The 18,635-nt window shown below is 48.0% G+C and overlaps 1 protein-coding gene across 1 annotated transcript in view; it reads left to right on the top strand.

Moving 5' to 3' along the window:
* The window catches only part of LOC144175909 (uncharacterized), a 59,948-nt gene extending 41,612 nt beyond the window's left edge, over positions 1–18,336 (top strand). Inside the window, exons 5-6 of the mRNA XM_077704979.1 lie at positions 7,813–8,005; positions 17,877–18,336. Of these exons, the coding sequence (XP_077561105.1) occupies positions 7,813–8,005; positions 17,877–18,288 (605 nt within the window). The 3' untranslated portion in view covers positions 18,289–18,336. The remainder of the gene's footprint in view (positions 1–7,812; positions 8,006–17,876) is intronic.
* The last annotated feature ends 299 nt before the right edge of the window (positions 18,337–18,635 follow it).

Raw genomic sequence — 18,635 nt, 5'->3', positions numbered from 1 at the left:
CGCACAAGCAACTTCGTGTGAACCTTGAGCAGCATTTTAGAGAGCGGTTGGAAGCAGTTGCTCGAGATCCCCACACCACTTCGCGGCCGAAACCGCCGCCATGTTGCCGCCGCCGGCCGCACACAGCGTGCGGGTGTTCCGCGGCAGCGCCAGCACGCCTGTAGCGTTCGCGATGCATTTTCGCGTAAAGAAAACACTCCAAGACTCCCTTCTTCAATGCTCGTGGCGTAAAGAGCACGCCACATCGAGGAAACCCGGAGAAACGAAGCTTCGGCACAAGATTGGTGCAGATTGCTTGAAATCAGAGTCCTTGTAGCAGGATATAGCAGGATTTACCTCTCGGCGCAGTTAGGCACAATTGGCGCAGCTATGACATCACTGACAGAGGGGACAGTTAGGGGAAGGGAACTGAGAGGGGTGGATTTTGTGGAGGAGGGAACAACTGACGCGCGGGAGTTGCTCTGTTGGGGTCCCCATAGGCGCTCCTAAGCGTTGGTAAGGGATGTGTGGTCAAGGGAAATAGCGGCGGCAATGCTCCATGGCTTTCGCTCCCGTGGACAAGTATAGTCGTTATAAGATTTTGTACCAAAATGACCGATGACGAGCATGGTCGTCATCGGTCATTTTGGAGACCTGACGGCGTTTTCTTGCAAGACACTCCGGCCATGCAGTGAAGCCATCTTTAAGAAATCATTTTTACATCTTTAAAGATATAAAGGAGCGTTATTTCATCGAAATATTAGCGCCATGTGAAGCCATCTTAGGGCAATCTTTTTTACACAGTTAGAGAAATAAAGGAACGTTATTTCATCGAAATAATATTGCCACTTTATTCAATACAAAGAGCTCTACATATTGAGAGAAAAGCATTTTTTTTGGTAAATTTGGTACATTTTTGTTTCTTTTTCACTGTACGGAAAGGGTTGAAACCGACGTTATTATTTTTAACGAGCACCTTGTATTCTTTAAGAAGATGTCGCACCGTTTAAACCCTATGGCGCGGTTATTTCGATGGTAATTAGAAAATATTAATTACCTGATTCTTCGACATGCACCTTTAGGAAAATTCCGTGCCCTTCCACTTTGTGAAAAAGGATGGCCAGCGGAGCTGTGGTGCGTAATGTTAGAGTCCTCTTAGCGGATAATTTAATATAATTTATTTCCCGATAGTTCCTGCATAATAACAGTTACCGTTGTTTTCTGTAAACGCACTCCCTGCGTAGATGGCCATTTATTGACAGCAGACAGTAAGTCTGTATCGTTTGCAACTTCACTGTTCACTCAAGAACACCAAATTTGGAGCCGTTTTCAGTAATCATACTCCCCCGAGGCGCCCTACCACTGTGCTCGGTCGGCCCGTGGTCGACTGCTCTTGTACCAAGGGCCACTGTAATAGAAGACAATGATTGTATCTATTCTTTATACAGTGTTCTTTAACCCAGAAAATTTCCATCGCATGGGCATTTGGTGTTTTCCTTTCTTCAGAACAGACCGGAACTGAGTGGCAGCAGTAGCTTGGGAGAAACCCAAAATTAAAAACAAAAACAACGTTGAAAGCGAGATTTTTCTTCCGAATCACAAAAGGTTCTGTGAATGTGCTTTCTATATTGTCCAAGGCAATTTTGTTGTCGGCTTACAATAAATTATATCGCAAAGACGTGCTATGGAATACCGCAGCGGCCTAAAATTTTACGGCGCCCTTTACAGCGCGCCAGAAGGCACGTTTCCGAGCTCCCGCAGCTTCGTCCAGCTGAACAGCGGCGGATTCGGTCGCCGCTGATGCCTGCGAGCGGCAATGCAACCAGCACCCCTCCATAGCCCAGCGCTGCCTTTTGAAGACCGTCACGCCCAGTATGACACGCCAGCAGAGGGGCGATTAAACATGTCAGAAATGGCGGCGGGGGCAGTGCAAACACTCTCTTAGACCGGCGCCCCTTGGTTTCCGTCGGCGCCGGCACGCGGCGCAGTGATGCAGTTTGGCCACCGCTCCCGTGCTCCGTTTACTTCTGCGCGGACGTGTACGTGTTCAGGAAAATGGCGTGCCTCAAGGCGGTGTTTTGAGCTGCACACTCTTCATAGTGAAGGTGAACTCGATCCATAAGGCATTGCCGCCAACCATTTCTGGTTCAGTTTATGTAGATGATGTCCAAATATCTTTTAAATCATATAACATGTCAATCTGTGAACGTCAAGTCCAGCTCGGCGTGAACATACGGTACTTGCTGGCTGGGCGGATACAAACGGTTTTAAGCTGAACCCTGGAAAAAGTACTTGTGTTGTGTTCACCCGTGTACGCGGGATCCATGTGGACCCTGACATTACTATAAACGGCGTGTCGATTCCTGTTAAAAGGGAGCACAAGTTTTTAGGCCTAATATTCGACAACAAAATAACATTTCTTCCGCATCTGAAAATGCATAAGCAAAAATGCCTAAAAACTAGGAATATCCTTGAAGTCATCTCACACCAATCGTAAGACAAGCAGCTCCTCCTGCGTCTTTATACTGCACTGGTAGGATCTCGCTTGGACTACGGCAGCTTCGTGTATGGGTCGGCGACGAAAACGGCACTTAAAATGCTTGACCCAGTTCTGCATTTGGGGCTTCGCCTTGCTTTTGGTGCCTTTTGCACCAGCCCTGTTGAAAGCCTGTATGCAGAGTGTCACAAATGGTCCCTGTATCGCCAGAGGATATACACTGACTTGTTGTATGCCTCTAAAATAATGTCTATGACAAATCATCCTTTTAACTCAACCATTCATGATGCATCCTCACAGCAGCTTTTTTTAGACCGCCCATCTATTCCTATTGCGTTCCGTCTCAGAGTGAGAGCAGAAGCTGCTGAGCTAGCAGTGTCATTTTTCATTTTCACACATCCACAAGACACCCATCATCGATTTGATTGAACCATGGCAACTCAGGGCTGTTTCTTGTGACCTGTCCTTTGTGCAATTCGACAAAAACAGGGCACCAAGGGCAGCTACTATGCCGCATTTCCTCTTCCTGCAGGAGAAGCACCAGTGTGCAGAGTTTTACCGCGACGCATCAAAGACAGATGATGCTGTGTCTTGTGCTGCACACGGACCGAATTTTAACGTCGGAAAAAGAATGAACTCCCACAACAGCATTTTTACGGCTGAAGCACACGGTATTTTACTTGTTTTACATCACATTGTCCAACATCAAATTTTAAAGTGCACAGTGTACACGGATTCTCTTAGCGTTGCACTTTTGTCCAGAAAACGCTCAAGAAATTATGTAATCAATCTTGTTTTTAGGGCCCTTATGTCGGCATATGCCTCAAGTCTTGAAATAACAATATGTTGGGTTCCTGGCCACTGTGGAATAGCCGGGAATGAAACCGCAGATCAAATGGCCACTGCTGCTACACTCTTGAATGCAGTGGACATAGCAACATTTCCGTACACAGACATGAAGCCACACATCAGACACCAACTTCGCAACACATGGCAAACACACTACCCGCCGTGGCGGCTCAGTGGCTAAGGCATTGCGCTGCTGAGTACGAGGTCGCGGGTTCGATTCCAAGCCGCGGCGGCCGCTTTTCTGATGGAGGCGAAAAGCAAAAACGCCCGTGTGTACGAGATTTCGGCGCACGTTAAAGATCCCCAGGTGGTCAAAATTAATCCGGAGCCCTCCACTACGGCTTGCCTCATCGCCTGCGTTGCGTCGGCGCATTAAACCCTACAATCAATCAATCAAGGCAAAAACACTGGAGTGACCAGACAGATAACACGTTATAAAACCACGCTTGGGACCAGACACCACTGACTTACACAACAGACACATTGAAGTTACCTTAGCTAGGTTGCGGATAGGCCATACACATGTAACACACTTACACCTGCTCACTAGCTCTCCAAGACCTGGGTGTAGCAGGTGTGGGGAGGGCCTATCCGTAGTCCACATCTTAATCAGATGCAAAGCACTCGACACAACAAGACACAGGCACTTCAGACAACTGTACAACTGTACAGACAACACATTCCGCTACATGCTTACTTGTTTTTGGGTGACAATGCCATGGTTTCTGTGCAACGCGTTTTTAAATATTTGTCTGATGTTAACTTTTTAAACCTTTTTTCCTATCATGCGTAATTAAAACTGGCCCTATACATCAGCCATCACTATTCCTTTTAAAATTTTAATTGATTTTACTGTTATTCTGGCTTGCACATTTTAGTAGCCACTGTTTCTTTTATATACTTTTGTTTGGTGCTCTTTGCCCCAGCTGGCCTTGCGCCAAAAAAATCCAAACCATCATCATCATCATCGCCAATGTTTTATGGGGCTTGCAATAAAGTGTGCCACCATGATGGGTGAAACAGCGCTGCTGCTCGGGCATCAAACATCAGTGCAGCATGCCCATGCACCGCTGCACTCGTAGAGAACGGCTTATCATCGTGAGCACCAACGAGAAAGAAACGTCGGTGCACACTAGACCCTTTGCAAAATGGCCCGAGCGCTAGCGGGGGAGCAGTAAGTCATGCCGGCAACACTGTGCACCGGCATTATGAAGGAAGTGAAAACAGTGAAAATGTAGCAAACGCAGAGCAGCTAACGTCCGCCGCGACGTAATGATAGCATGCGCTTCTCGTAAAGTGGTTTTAAGTGCGAATGCACTTCTTAAGCGAGCCTGAATCGTCCGCCGCCGTAGTCCGCATAGCAACAGCTGCGGGTGCGCGCGCTCCTCGTCTTCCCTAGCAACGGGGGGAGATGGGCGCGCGCTGCCTGGCCGCTGACATGGCACATACCCACGTGGGGGATTGGCCAGGAATCGGGCGTGAGAAGGGCTAATGCACCCGCTTAAAGGAGTACTGACACAAAATTTCAAAGCTGAGATCCGCTCTAGCAATCAAGTACAACGACAACACAAATAGGTGTCTGAATAAATGCATCTTTCTTTCTTTGTAGTTGTGTGTGTGTGTGTGATCTCTCTTTCGCGAACATTACCGAACCGCGCAAATTCAACTCGTGCATTCGCACTTTCACATTCTTCCCCTCGGGGAAATGCGGGGAATTTTTTTCGTATAACTAGGTGGGAAAATAATCTTGCTGCTCTTTCTTTGTTTGAAGAGCAGCATATTCTGGACTTTTATTCGAGGAGCTCGTTGACTGAGAGACCCTACAACACCCTACAATTTCAGCGTGGACTACCGTCGTCAGACGAACAGCAGCAAACGAATGCAGGATTTGTTACTAAGATCGAGTAGCCTTATTGCTGCCTACTTGTTTAATCATCAAGTTCTAATTGTGTTTATTGGATGCGCCCTTTGTAGTGGCGGCTGGCCGCTATGAACGGACTACGAGGGGCCTGTTCTTTGCTGAGCACTCACTTTGCGACTATTCAAACTTTTAAAACTTTTCGCAGAAAGGACGAAAAGATACATAGAGACACTGCTCTTTTCTCCACGAAATACTCCAAACAAACTTTCGTTGCCCTGCAGACAGTTAAATATGGTCTCTCATCTCTCTTGATTGCTGTGCCCAATCTTTTTTTCGTGTGTATGTCAGTTAGAAACTCGTGATAGGACACATGCAAATAAGTTATGCAAGAGTTAAACATTTCATGTACTTTCCACCTGTATCACATAAGCAGTACAATTCGTGCTATGTGTCAGGGGGTTCGTACTTGCATCGACATTTATAGAAAAGCAGGATTCTAATTCAGTTCGAGTACGCCGCGGTCGCTGCACGGTGTGCACCGTTAACACCCTGAGAGAACGGAATTCGCATAATGGAAAGACAAGAATAAAGTCCTAGACAGCATTCACGATTTACTGCCGTTGAAATGCTAAAACAAGCATAGCGAAACATGCCTGCAGGCTTGAATTTTTGTGGTTGCACTGACACCCCTCTCCTGCCTGAATGTTCACGTTAGAACTTCGGCAGTCATGATCCGCACGTTAAACTGTACACTCAAACCTCGTTATAACGTAGCGGGATATAGCGAAATAGTGGATATAATGAAGTAAATGAAATTACCCTTGAAGAAATCTCCATAGAGAACCATGCATTTGAAACCTCGTTGTAACGAAGTAAAACTGACCTGTCAGTGGATATAACAAACCAATATTACTCTCCCCTCCCCAAAAAAACCGACCACGGTGCCGTGCATGAAGTATTCCATGGAGTTCAACACTCGTTCGGCGTGGCTGTTTTAAAATTTTTGCGTCGACCTCACGTCCAACCGACGATGCTATTTTTGGTGATGTCACCAGACAAACCGACACAAGTGATGATGGAGACGCCATGGTCTCCACGCAAACACGTTCGACGTGTCAACGTCGTCGGAGGCACTCGATACGGTTGACTTTCTATGTAGTTTACTCGGTGCCCATGACAACGGTGAAAACGGCATCATCGCAGTGGCCACCGCTGAAATGGGAGTCTTTCGCTTGCGATGTCCGAAACAAAGGGGCATCACAGACTTCTCTCCAGCTATGTCTAGCGGTCAATAAAACAGGAAGTGTGCATTGAGCAAGCAAGGTATTTGTCTTCTATTCAATTTTTATAGCATGTGTGGTTGCATAGTGGTACAGTGTTGCGCAAGGTGGTCTACTTCATTGCATGCTTATCGTTGTGCACCCCACTGAGCATATACTGTGGTAAACTGTTATAATTGATATAACAATATAATTACGGGTCCCCTTCAACTTCGTTATAATGAGGTTTGAGTGTACCACAAAACACTTCTCAAAAAAAAAAAAAAAAAAGGAAGACGAGTGCATTTATGGTTCACAATGCCGAGACATTTCAAAATCGCCCTTCACCGAAACAACTCTCTTTCCTACATGTCGTGGCTGGCACGTGACTTGGAGCTTTCAAGATAGTGTATTAAAAAGAAGCACTGCCCTGGAGATTGCCAAATTAAAACGGGGGGTGCTAAAGGAGCGCGTTGTACGTACCTTTAGCCCAGCATCACTGCACGTAAACGTACCACTTGCAAAGAGGTACGCAGCAGTGCATGGGCATCGTGCCTTATAATGCTACAAGAGCACTAGCAGCGTATACAAAATAACCTAACAAATCTCTTTACGAAGGTGCAGAATGGTGAAGCGATGGGCCAAGATGCGTAAGTGCAACGGGGTTCCTGCGCGACACTTGCTTTATCATGGCATCATCGTGTTAACCACCAGTGTTGCCACCGCTGAGCGTTCAGTGTGGCCTACCTTTTTGCAAAGGGTCTATTGTGGTGCTTGCTGAATCCGTTCTTTCTTCTCCGCCCTCCGCCCTTCTCCACCCTCCATCATTCTCGGTGAGCCCACTGGCGTGCCTTTTCCTCTGCACACTCCCATTGTTGCTGCACGCGATTCCAGATTCAGGCTGGTGCACGCTTCTAGCCGCAGTCGGCGCTTCCGGTTGGCGGTGAGGATGTCTTTCCGCGGATGTTCTGTAGTGCAGCTGATAACACGGCAGTTGCGGGTGCCCAGGAAAACCGCTCAGTGAGCCTACTATTGCTGTCACGTAATAAAGTGAGCACAGGCAAGTGTTGTGGTACCATCACCAAGTGCCTGCATTGTCGATGGCCTCTGACGTCCCCGTGTCTTCACGGCAAGTCCAGGCTTGAGCTACCAATAATTTCCCCTCGGACACGGCATTCTGAATGGGCAAATGTTCTCCGATGTTCATTTATTGAAATTTTACTGCCAAGCGGTTTTTGCTGCATAAAAGTAACAAAAAAAAAATCAATGTTGTTTCTCTACATTGAGACGGAACACGCTGATGTTTCAGTGGCCCAGTTTGTCCTGCTGTTGTCACGTCCAGGCTTTTAAGGATGCCCGTTGTGCAGTGCTGCCGCCGGTGAACTGCCTGCCCAACACGGCACCGCCCCCCATCTTCCTGGTGCCCGTGAGCAGGCCAGACCCCAGGGCCCTGGTGCCCAGCACGCCGATGCCAGTCATCCTGTCAGTGGAGTCGCTCTCCGTACCCTCCAAGGCCACACCCCAGTCAGGGGTGGCGGGGGCGACGCCCCTCCTAGCCAAGTGAGTGCTGCCGCCAGTCGTTGCTTCCAGCCGTCTGCTCGAGAAGTGTGGTGGTTTGTGAAGTTGCGAAGCTGCGCAGTTTGACTTCAGTTGATTTCAGCTTAATTCGGCCTGCTTAGATGGGGTCGGTGTACTAGGTGGATGGCAGCTATTACAGGGCGAGCCGTATGAGCTGGACCCATTCCATCGAGGTAGCGTCGTTGGCAAGCGGCTGCAGGAGAGTTGCCCCCGTTCCGATGACGAAGAGCCAAAGGCCAAACTTAACTTTGTGATACACGGCGAGTAGAGAAAAAATGATGATACATCAGCACACTGATTTGCAAAAACATGACAACTCAACCGCACAGAGTAGCGTTCTCGAGCTGTGTCCAAAACGCACTGACTGGCTTGCCCAAAGACAAGTGCTTTTATAACAAACTCAATTGGCATCAAGCAAGATCCCACACAAGGAGCAGAGCAGTGCAAACAAGCAAAAGCACCGAGTCAGAGATACGATGCGCCAGGCACTGTGGACAGTTGCCGCGCTGAGCCGATACATGCACTGGAGGGTTTTTGTATGGCACCGCCATCTCGAGGCTGCCTGCGCAGCTTTCAGTGAGGGGGCTTTACTGCAGACCACTGAGCCTCCGCATGAAAGTCTGGCGGCAGCCCGCGTGGTGCAGTTGAAGCGTGGGCACACACACACACCACAATTGTCAGTGCTCGGAGGCCACACTGAGGAGGCCCACTGGCGGGCTACTAGTGCGCCAGCAGGCATGCAGCTCATGTGCTCGGCACTTTTTTCTGCATACGGAAAATGCTGGGGGCAGTTGGCCATTCGGGCACTGAGAGGCTGGCACTGTTGATGTGCAGCGAGAAATGCATGCGCGTATTTTTCTGGACAAATGTAGCTTTTTTCCGGGGCCGATGCTGTACAGCATTCTCACTTGGGGCAAAGCTTCTTGTTCGAGTTGTTGTAGGAGGTCCCACTACAGTCTCTGACCTTGAGACCTCCCTCTGTATATAACCCCCATGTTTAATTTTCAGATATTAATAAATTGATTGATTGATTTATTGATTGATTGATTGATTGGCCCTTTGTGCGTCTCAGAAAGGTGCTGGTCACACGCTCCTGGAGAGCAAGTGGGCTGACGGGAAACACTGTGTGAGCATGTGGAACACAAAATCCCAGCTCTGTCCACAATGTTTGGTTGTGTTCACCCCGAAGAGCAGTGAGTTGCGCTGTAACTTCTGTTCACTAACATTCACTGTTTCACACACGATGGTGCATTTTAAAGTAAAGGAGCAAGTCATTAATGCACCTGCGAACGTCCAAACCGCAATGCAGATGTTTATAATTCTCATCACAGTTCGCACCAAATGAAACTCTTCTGTTCTCCATTAATACTAAGGTTTGCACTTGAGCTAGTTGGTTCTGTTGCAATTAGTGAAAAAAGTTTGCCTTAAGGGGGCATGTGGCTTTTGAAATCGCGAAAAAAAATAGATTTTTGGAAAACCACATATTTGGGTTGCATATGTCACAAACTACTTTTTCTGAAACTATCAGCTCCTAATTCATAGCAAAAATATCAAAAATTATATTAAAAAAATCAAACGTGCCGCAACGTCCCCCCAGCGGTCAACAAGTGTGAAAATGGCCCCAACTTTGTGCGAACGCTGCTTCAGTGCCGCTTTCTATAGTGCCGCCATTTTAGTCTTGGTTTGTTTGTGAACTCTAGCACTTTTTTTTTTTCCACCATTAGTGCTAGCGGCTGTGAGATGGCTGAGGTGTGGTTCGCTTGTGATTTGGGGGCTCACTGGGCTTTCCAGTTTCCTTCCTGCTTGTCTGCGAAGCTACGATTAGACCTTGCACGCGCTTCCCCAGCAGGACTCTAGAGCCCCATGCTGCCATCTGCATTCCACCACTCTTTTTTTTTTCTTCCTGTTTCTTCAACCTCGCTGTACAGCATCTTTTCGTTCGTTTGTCTGCTCATTTTAGTTAATTTTTGGCCGTCTTTACAATCGCTCACGTACTTCAGCATGCCTGCATAATATATAAGAAAGAGAGCAAGTGATTCGACCAAATTTAGGGAAAATCCCCTAGGTGGAGAAAGTTTCTGTGAAGAAATGTTTGACATCCACCTCAATGCAGCCGCAGAAACTTGCTCCACCTTGGGGATTTCCCCTAAATCTGGACGATTAACACCTGTCCATCACTTCGAGTTGTTGATCAGTTTGCTCTCGTGCTACAAACGGCTAGCCTCCTGGTTAGCTCAGTTGATAGAGTGAATGGTCCGGTTAAGTGGTGGTCCTGGGTTTAAATCCTGGACCAGGATGAATTTTTCTTCAACTGCGAGGTTTCTGAGAAAGCTGTTAGCTTTCCTTTGTAGCCGTATGGCTGCATTTAGGTGGATGTCAAACTTTCCTTCACAAGCCTGTATGTAGAGTGCACAACAAATGCATACCTGCCAGGTTTCCCGAATTTCCCAGGAGACTCCTGATTTTTCATGGTTTTGTACGATTGTACGACCGAAACAAAAATCTCCCGAAAACGCACCCGTCTTTGGCCAAATCTTTTTCCCAGTGTGGCCACAATGTGAGGGAGGTAGTGTCAGACGCCAGCTCCGCCGCGCGGCAAAAGAGTGCACCATGACGGGCATCCAACTACAATGGCCGACCAGGCAAGCTGCCGGGCACCTTTTTAAAAAGGCCATGCAGACAAAACACAAGCTTGGTTCATTCGAAAGATTGCCTTGTTACAATGCTACTGACACCACTTTTAACGTAAGCTTCACTCAAATAAGCTACTATACGATTAGGATAAAAAGGAATGGCCATGCGACCTCTAGCTCATTTCCTGCAACAGAACCTATGATGTCATATGTGGCAGCTCTGCGATTGGCTGAGACCGGCAAAAGTAAACGCAAATTAGCAGGGCTTATAAGCTTCCCGAATGAGCTATTTGTGCTTAAATTTAGGGCACATTCTTCTTATATCAGTAAGAATGGTGGGACAAACAGTGGAAGTTACAAAAGTACACGTAAACGTAGAAGTACCGATGCACACTGTGCTGTTGGCACTGCGCGCACTATGCTTGTTTTAGCTGCACAGCACTGCGGCACTTTGGCATTGTCTCAGACGACACTGGCTGATTGGCAAAAGCGACGGTGGTGTCTCAGGTGACCATATTTGTTGAGCGAACACTGTGTTTGACGAAACGATTATTTTCTGCCGTTAATGAAAACGAGCCAGGTACAAATACGGTCAAAAACAAAGCAAAGGCAGAAAACTCCAGTTGATTAATTTCTCAGTGAAAAAAGCATCGTTTGCTTCTGGACAAGTTCTGGGGGCACTATGAATCTTTTGAATAAAACCAACTTGTATTTGGCTGTGAACATCTCTTTCGTTATCATCTGTGTGTGTTACTATCCTTTCTTGCCCTCTCGATTTCTACAGGAATACAAGCAAATGTGTAGTGCAATAAAGTAGTTGGAAGTTAATGCCTGTTCTGTCTACTCTGTGCTCACCGTCTGTGTTTTTTCGTTGCACTTCAAACCATGGGAGCTACTCACCAAATAGCCCAGCAGGAAGTTCTACTCATACTTCAGTAGTTTCGTGTAGCCATGCAGATCACTGCGTGATCTGATATGATGCATGGAGTGAAGTTTAGGACGCTACACGCATTTGGTGTGCAGAAGCGCTCCATGAAACTTGTCCTCATGGCCACCCGCCACGGTGGCTCAGTGGTCAAGGCGTTGTGCTGCTGAGCACGAGGACGTGGGTTTGACTCCCGGCGGCGGTGGCCGCTTTTCTGGTGGAGGTGAAAAGCAAAAACTCCGATGTGTACGAGATTTCGACGCACGTTAAATATCCCCAGGTGGTCAAAATTAAAACCCGGAGCCCTCCACTATGGTGCGCCTCATCGCCTGCTCGCGGGTTCGATTCCCGACCGCGGCGGCCGCTTTTCTGATGGAGGCGAAAAGCAAAAACGCCCGTGTGTACGAGATTTCGGCGCACGTTAAAGATCCCCAGGTGTTCAAAATTAATCCGGAGCCCTCCACTACGGCGCGCCTCATCGCCTGCGTTGCGTCGGCGCGTTAAACCCCACAATCAATCATCATCATCGCCTGCGTTACGTCGGTGTGTTAAGGGGACATGCTCCTCGAAACAACTTTTTTTTTAATAATAACGTTACGAGGCTGAAATTTTCGCAGCTTGTAAAGATTGAGCTCCTCTGGTCATATATGCAATCAGATTTCGAATAGCTGCTCCGGATAAAATGTTACGCAGCATGGCTTGCATGAAAATGGCTTTTTTGTGCACTTTATTTATAGTAACAAATTTTTCTGGAACTTTTAAAATAGCCTAGGTGGTTCCTTATGAACTGCAGAGTGCACACAAATCTACCTGAAGAAGCCGTATATTCAGTTTCCTCACCACAAAAAAAAAAAAAAATCACTGGTAGTGTGCCTTTTCTTGTTCTGTATATTTTTGTTTTATGACTGTCAGAAATGTCTAAGGACACAAATTGCATAATGAACAAGATTTGTGCACTCTACGTGTTATAATGAACATCTGTGCAAAATTTCATCGTGATACAACAACTTTTAAGTGGGAATAAGTGTGCACAAACTCAGAAAACGGAAAAAAACAACAAACTGAGAAAAACGCAATTGAAAGTTTATTTATTTGGCAGATTCAGAAATTCTTGCTCAAACAACATGAAACTTGGTGGGGATATAGCCTGAAATGTCCACATTGAGGTACTAAAACTAGAACGCTCCTGCTGCATAAGTTGCACCCTCACGGCTCTTGCGGGTGGAGTCCTCGGTACAGGCCCGTTTCACCATGCTGTAGCGATGGGACCCAGCCTCAGCAGTCAGCCTGGCAGACATCTGCCTGATCCTCCGCTGGTCACTTGCACTGCTTCGTCTAACCAGTTGTTCTGAAGGGAAGATTCCCAGTTCTTGGAGAACTTGCTCAAAGCTAGTGTAGCCCCTGTTGAGCCACAACACCATGAGAGCAGTGGACGTCTCCACTACAGTGAACTACAGGTTGTACGATACCGTCCTGTGCCAGATGCGCAGTGCTGCTTCTGTCTCCATGGATGAGTAGTCGACATTTTTTTCACACACAGGGGCATGAAAGGCTTGCCACGCTTCCTCCTCTAGCTAATCAAGCTTTTGGGGGTGGCTGCAATCTTGATAGTAGTTTGACAGCACCTCAAAATCCAGGCAGAGACCAGTGTCGAGAGAAATGGCAGTGCCAACACAGTTGTGACTTTTGTGTCCTCGTTTCTGCCAAGTAAAAACATCACACTGACGTCAGTCTAACCAGTTTGCAACACAGTTACTTGCCTTGCTTTAGCATGGCTGCCAGAGACGACTTTTGTGGCCGCGGCATGAACTTTCTTGACAATGTTGTGGAACGTCTTTTGGTGCAGTGGTTTTGGTAGACCAAGAATGGCACAAAATCTGCACAGCTGATCGTGTCCGATGCCAATTGCGGGTGCAGCGAGTACCGCTTTCACATTGATGGCGAAACTGTCACGGGGACTTCCCCTGCAGAGTTCCGGGTTGCGGCCTCCGCGGCCCATGGTGGCAGCGCGCTGCGACGAGTAGATAGAAGAAACCACTCCTGCAGGGCACTCCATGTTTTTGCAATTGAGTTCCAGTACCGATGCGAGGCCCTTCCGCTTGTTTGCGACCTCAACTACGACGAGTTCGTACTTCCCACACATCGCGCACATGGCGCCGCTCACAAGGTCACTCAGACTTCAGAGATAACTGCGCTTGCACCACTCCCGTTGCCGACTGTGTCCCCGCCTTGGAAGGCTGAAACTTCTTCTCCGATGCGCTTACAAAGCTTATAGCGTCACTGATAAAACCAGCCTCGCCTGGTTGAGCCGCGCTCGCAGCGCTTGAAGGCGCGTCACCGTTAGGCCTCACCGTGCCGGTCGTGCCGGCGTTGGCCGTAATCGTCGCAATGCCGCGACGCTTCCGCGTTCCCTGTACGGGCGTGAAGTCCGGGACTTGCGGCGATGAAAGTCATGCTTCTTCTCACCGTTCATGGTTAACGACACACGATAACGAAATAGAAAAGATAGCGCGAAGTAGCGAACGGAACGACGCAGGCGATGGCGGCGAGAGCCAATGGAGGTCCCGATTTCGCATCACGTGATTTAAATATCCAGTGGGAGCTCTCAAAACAAGTGGGAAGAAATATTTTAGATGCGACTGCATCTCATTCATTCGCCTTGTCCCTCCACACGGCGTTGTCCGTCCACACCCCCCCCCCCCCCCACACTATAAAAAAAAAATAATAGCTAGCGGCGCCCGGTTTCGATCCCACGACCCTGTGGGCGGAACGCGAGGTACATGGTGCTCTTCTCACTGCGCCACAAAACCGAGAAAAAATCAAATGCTACGAACGCGCCTTATATCCTTGACTCATTCAAACTACGTCAAGATGCTACTGATACAACGCATGATGGGGCAATGATTAACACTTGCAATAAAAGAAAAGAAGCTCCCACTTACAGCAACAATGATGGAGCAAAGGTTGTTGCGACAGCAAAGCCCCAAGCAACCACTTAGAGAGATTGACCAGGGGCGGTATTCTCGTAACTGTCCCTTTTGAAAACGCCCCTTTTGCGTCCCTTTCATCGTGACGTACTTCCGGTTAAGCAGTGGGGGTTGGCAGTATGTCTGCCGCGCTTGCGTTACGTCACTTCCGATTGTTTGCTTTTAGCCAATCAGGGCTTGCCAAAAGGGACACTTTTGAAAGGGACGCAAAAGGGACAAAACTCGAGAATACCGCCCCAGGATTGGCCAATAAAACATAATAATAATCATAAAACATAATAATCATACGCGTTCCCGACACGTTTCACGCTATTTCAGAATCGATCCAACGGAAACACCAAGTGAACCCCACGATGCGTCGCATCTACACAGGGTTCCCTTCGCGGGGAGGTGGGCGCAATTTTTTTTATTATTATTTTTTACGCGGAGATACGAAGCTGGCGACCGGTTTAATTGAGAGAAGAAGGCTTTGTCTCTCAAGTGACTGAAATGGCAGCCAGCCGCGCTGCCGTGCAGCAAAAACTCTCAAAGACTGCTGAAAATCGGCTGGATTGCGTGATTTCTAGGCTCACCGCGTGTCATTCAGATGCGATTTTCACTAAGTTCTCGTTCGTATTTCGTTTTCATTTTTCCTCCATGGAAGAGGGATAGTCAAAGATGATAATGCAAGTGAAAACAAAAAAAAAACGACATATTTCGAAAAAATGGCGATTTTTCTACCCGCGTGTCCCCTACCCTACAATCAATCAATCAATGTCCGCATGGCCAGACTGAAGTTGGCACAGCATGTCACTAACAATGATTTCATCGGCGCTTCTGGCAACGTATCTGCTGCCCCGTGTGTACAAAACGACAATGCTGCGAGTACACCTGATGTTGCGAGCGCATTGGCCTCGGTGACCGTGGCCTCCGGCTCCGGTATGGCATTTCCCTGGACGAGGGAGGAAGTGTTGTCCGTGGTTTACTTGGCAACGCATTTCCTGATGCGTGAGGAAGTTGATGCGGTGAACAATGTGCTTCTGGTCAAAACGACGCAAGAGAAGACAGGAAAGCGATATAAGAAGAAAGTGCACACAGACTCCTCCAGCTATTCTGGGGGGTGCGTTTCGACCTGAAAATGTGTGCACAACCTTGGAAGCCTGTTTTCTGTAAATGAATTTTTTTCTCTTCTGTGACTACTAATCACAGCAATATCTCATGAACTTCTTGCCAGATTCACATTGTTTTCTTTTTTTCTTTTTTTATTCTGTTCCTGAATAAATTTCCGAAGGCAAGGCAAGCCCTTCTTTTTTTCAAAATTTTGTGTGCGGAATTTATAGTAAAAATATAAAAAACCATATTTGCATGTCTGATCAGCAACAAATTTTTCTGCTGAAAAATTTAGAAAGAGGGTTCTGTCTTGCCTCATGCCCTCAGGACAGCACTAGGGGAAGAATCATCACGACGAATTTCATAGTGCCGGCACACTTGGCTAATTCTCCAGGCCTGGGATAAGGAACCCATGTATGAAACATTTTGATATACCTACTCTTGTAACTTGAGAACTAACCTGCACAGCTCAATGAAACTTGGCACTTTTTCTAATGATCATGGTGTAACACAACCCTGAAAATTTCATTCAGATATCTCAAGGAACAAGCAACTTAGTGTTCAAGGATAGTCTCCCCCCTTAAAACCGTGCAAATATGGTGATTCAAGCTTATGACGTCTTTTCTCGCAGGCAACAAAATACAGCAACGCAAATCATAATCCCAATTTTTCTTCAGGACGTCCAACCAGAGCGTAGCTTCCCCACATAGTGGTGCACTTTTGCCGTGCCCTTTCTTGTCTACATTCCAGTGGCTTCGCATGTACTAATGCAATAGCCATGCAGGGGTGGAGGCGCTGTGCCATTTGCACCATGCTGCGCCAATCCGCTTTCCTGTGTATCTTTTGTGTATCTTCTTCGGTTTAAATAAATAAAGACTTCAGCTTCAATTTCAACCAAGTGGATGGTTACTGGCTGGCATCACAATTCCTTGCTTGAAGAGCATCTGTAAAGCTGAAACGGAGCATAGTGTCTGTGCTCCGTTTACACTATGCTCCATGCATAGTGTCTATGCATAATGTCTATGCGCGTGCCATCCAGGGTAGCTGTTTAGATCAGGGATTCTCAGACATGTTGGTCCTAGGGAACCCTGCTAAGCTCCGTTAAGTGCCAAGGAACCCGCCATCACCATTTTTCATTCCGTTCACGCTACATTCATGTGTAATAAATTCAAAAGGAAGCAAGCTTGCTTGCTTTTGAATTTATTGCACGTGAATGTCGACTTTACGTGAGCGTGTAAGCTGTGGCACCAATTTCCAAACAGGAGAAATGCGCATGCGGTAATATAGTGCCGAGATTCAAGTGCAATAGCTTAACCACGTGGCCCGTTTTCGGAGTGTGGCTGGCTACAAGCTGCTGCCGGGATTTATTGCGCAGCTCGCGCCTTTGTGTTATGCACTGAGATGTGCTTACTGACACTCGAGCATGAGTAATGGAGGTTCCTTAGATTGATCGCACCTTGGGTTCGCCATCTAAGTTACTTAAGTTACTTGGCGAGTCCGGAACAAGGGAAAATTTATCAGTGGCTCGCAGAACCCCGAGGAGTGGCCTGCAGAAACCCTAGGTTCCGCGGAACCCACTTTGAGAAACCATAGTTTAGATGCTTTTTTATTCTGTCTCATTAGCAAGCAACTGGTACGTTCTGAACAGAAAATTCTGTGGTTCCCCTACGTGCACCCTTTCAAGGAGGTCGTAAAATGGGGAAATGTCTCCATTGTTGCATTTTACGGGCACTTTTAACTTTTAATATGTGAAGAGGACGTGTTGGCGTCTTTTGCGACAATTTTCCTAATGCAGCAGACTTGCATATTTTAGGGTCAGTAAATGCAGCTGGAGAGACTGAACCTTTTTTTTTCTACATGTACGGGAGCTGCGCTTTGGACAATGCATGACATCTTGTGGGATGGCTGATAGTGTTCTCCTGATAGGCATGAAAGGGGCAGTGGCGCCTGGTGAGCTTTGTTGTGACAGGAGCACAGCTGCAACCAGGGGTTCTTCAGTACGCACCAGCTGCAAAATGCTACTTTGGAGTCCGTCCGAGCCATCTGCTTTGTTGAATTGTTGCAGCACTGGGGGTGTGAAACAGTGTTTTGCCAAACGTTTACTTTTGATAGTGCAACTTGCTTTTCAAGCGATTCACGGTTTTTATTTTGTGACAGACAGCCGGCTATTGAGCTTTCCCCCGTGGGTAGACTCAGCAACCTCTCCCCCCACCTTGCAGGCCCCAGAGCTATGAGCAGCTGCAGCAGGAGGCGGACAATCTGCGCCAGCAGGCGGACGACCTGCGGCGGGAGCAGGCAGAGATGCAGCGCCAGTGCGTGCGGATCAAGACGGCCCTGGCGCGCCAGTCGGAGCGGCTGGGCCGCTTCCTCCGACTGGACCAGGTGGAGAGCCTGCAGCGCGAGGAGGGTTCCTCCTCCGTGCGCTGGAGTGAGCCTACGCTGCGCTTCGCCCTGGGCCTGTACTGCTGCTCGGCCGAGGCATACGGCCGCCTGCTGGCCGCCCACTGGCCGCTGCCCCCCGAGCGGGACCTGCGGACGTTCTGCCGCGAGCGTGGCGTGCGCGAGGGCGTGCCCCCGCAGCTGCTCCAGGCACCCTCCAGCGAGCAACAGGGCAACATTGTGTGGCTGTGATTGTGGTCATTAAAGGAACGGGGCAGGGGGGACGCCCCTCTCCGTCTATTCTTGGGCCCGCCCTTGTAGTGCGTAGGCAGGCAGGCAGCATGGGCATCAGGAGTTGTGCAGAAGCCTGCTTGCGATTCAATCGGAGCTCTGCAAGAAACCTAGAAAAAACAGGGTTGCCTCTACCACGAGTGCCCCACATATTCTGAAAAGTTTAGGCTTCAAGCCTGATTGCCGAAATGGGAAAAGTTCTGTAATCAAGCTTGTTCCTGCTCACCATCATCACAGTAAGCCAAGAAGCATGCAGTAATTTACACTTCTACAGGAAATTCACAGCGAAGCTTGCTAGGGTTGCACCT

Source organism: Haemaphysalis longicornis, unplaced genomic scaffold (genome assembly GCF_048455015.1).
Source record: "Haemaphysalis longicornis isolate Haplotype H1 unplaced genomic scaffold, Haemaphysalis longicornis Haplotype H1 scaffold_1, whole genome shotgun sequence".
Classification (NCBI taxonomy): Eukaryota; Metazoa; Arthropoda; class Arachnida; order Ixodida; family Ixodidae; genus Haemaphysalis; species Haemaphysalis longicornis.
The sequence above is the reverse complement of the archived record's forward strand: the minus strand, read 5'-3'. Positions and strand labels throughout refer to the sequence as shown.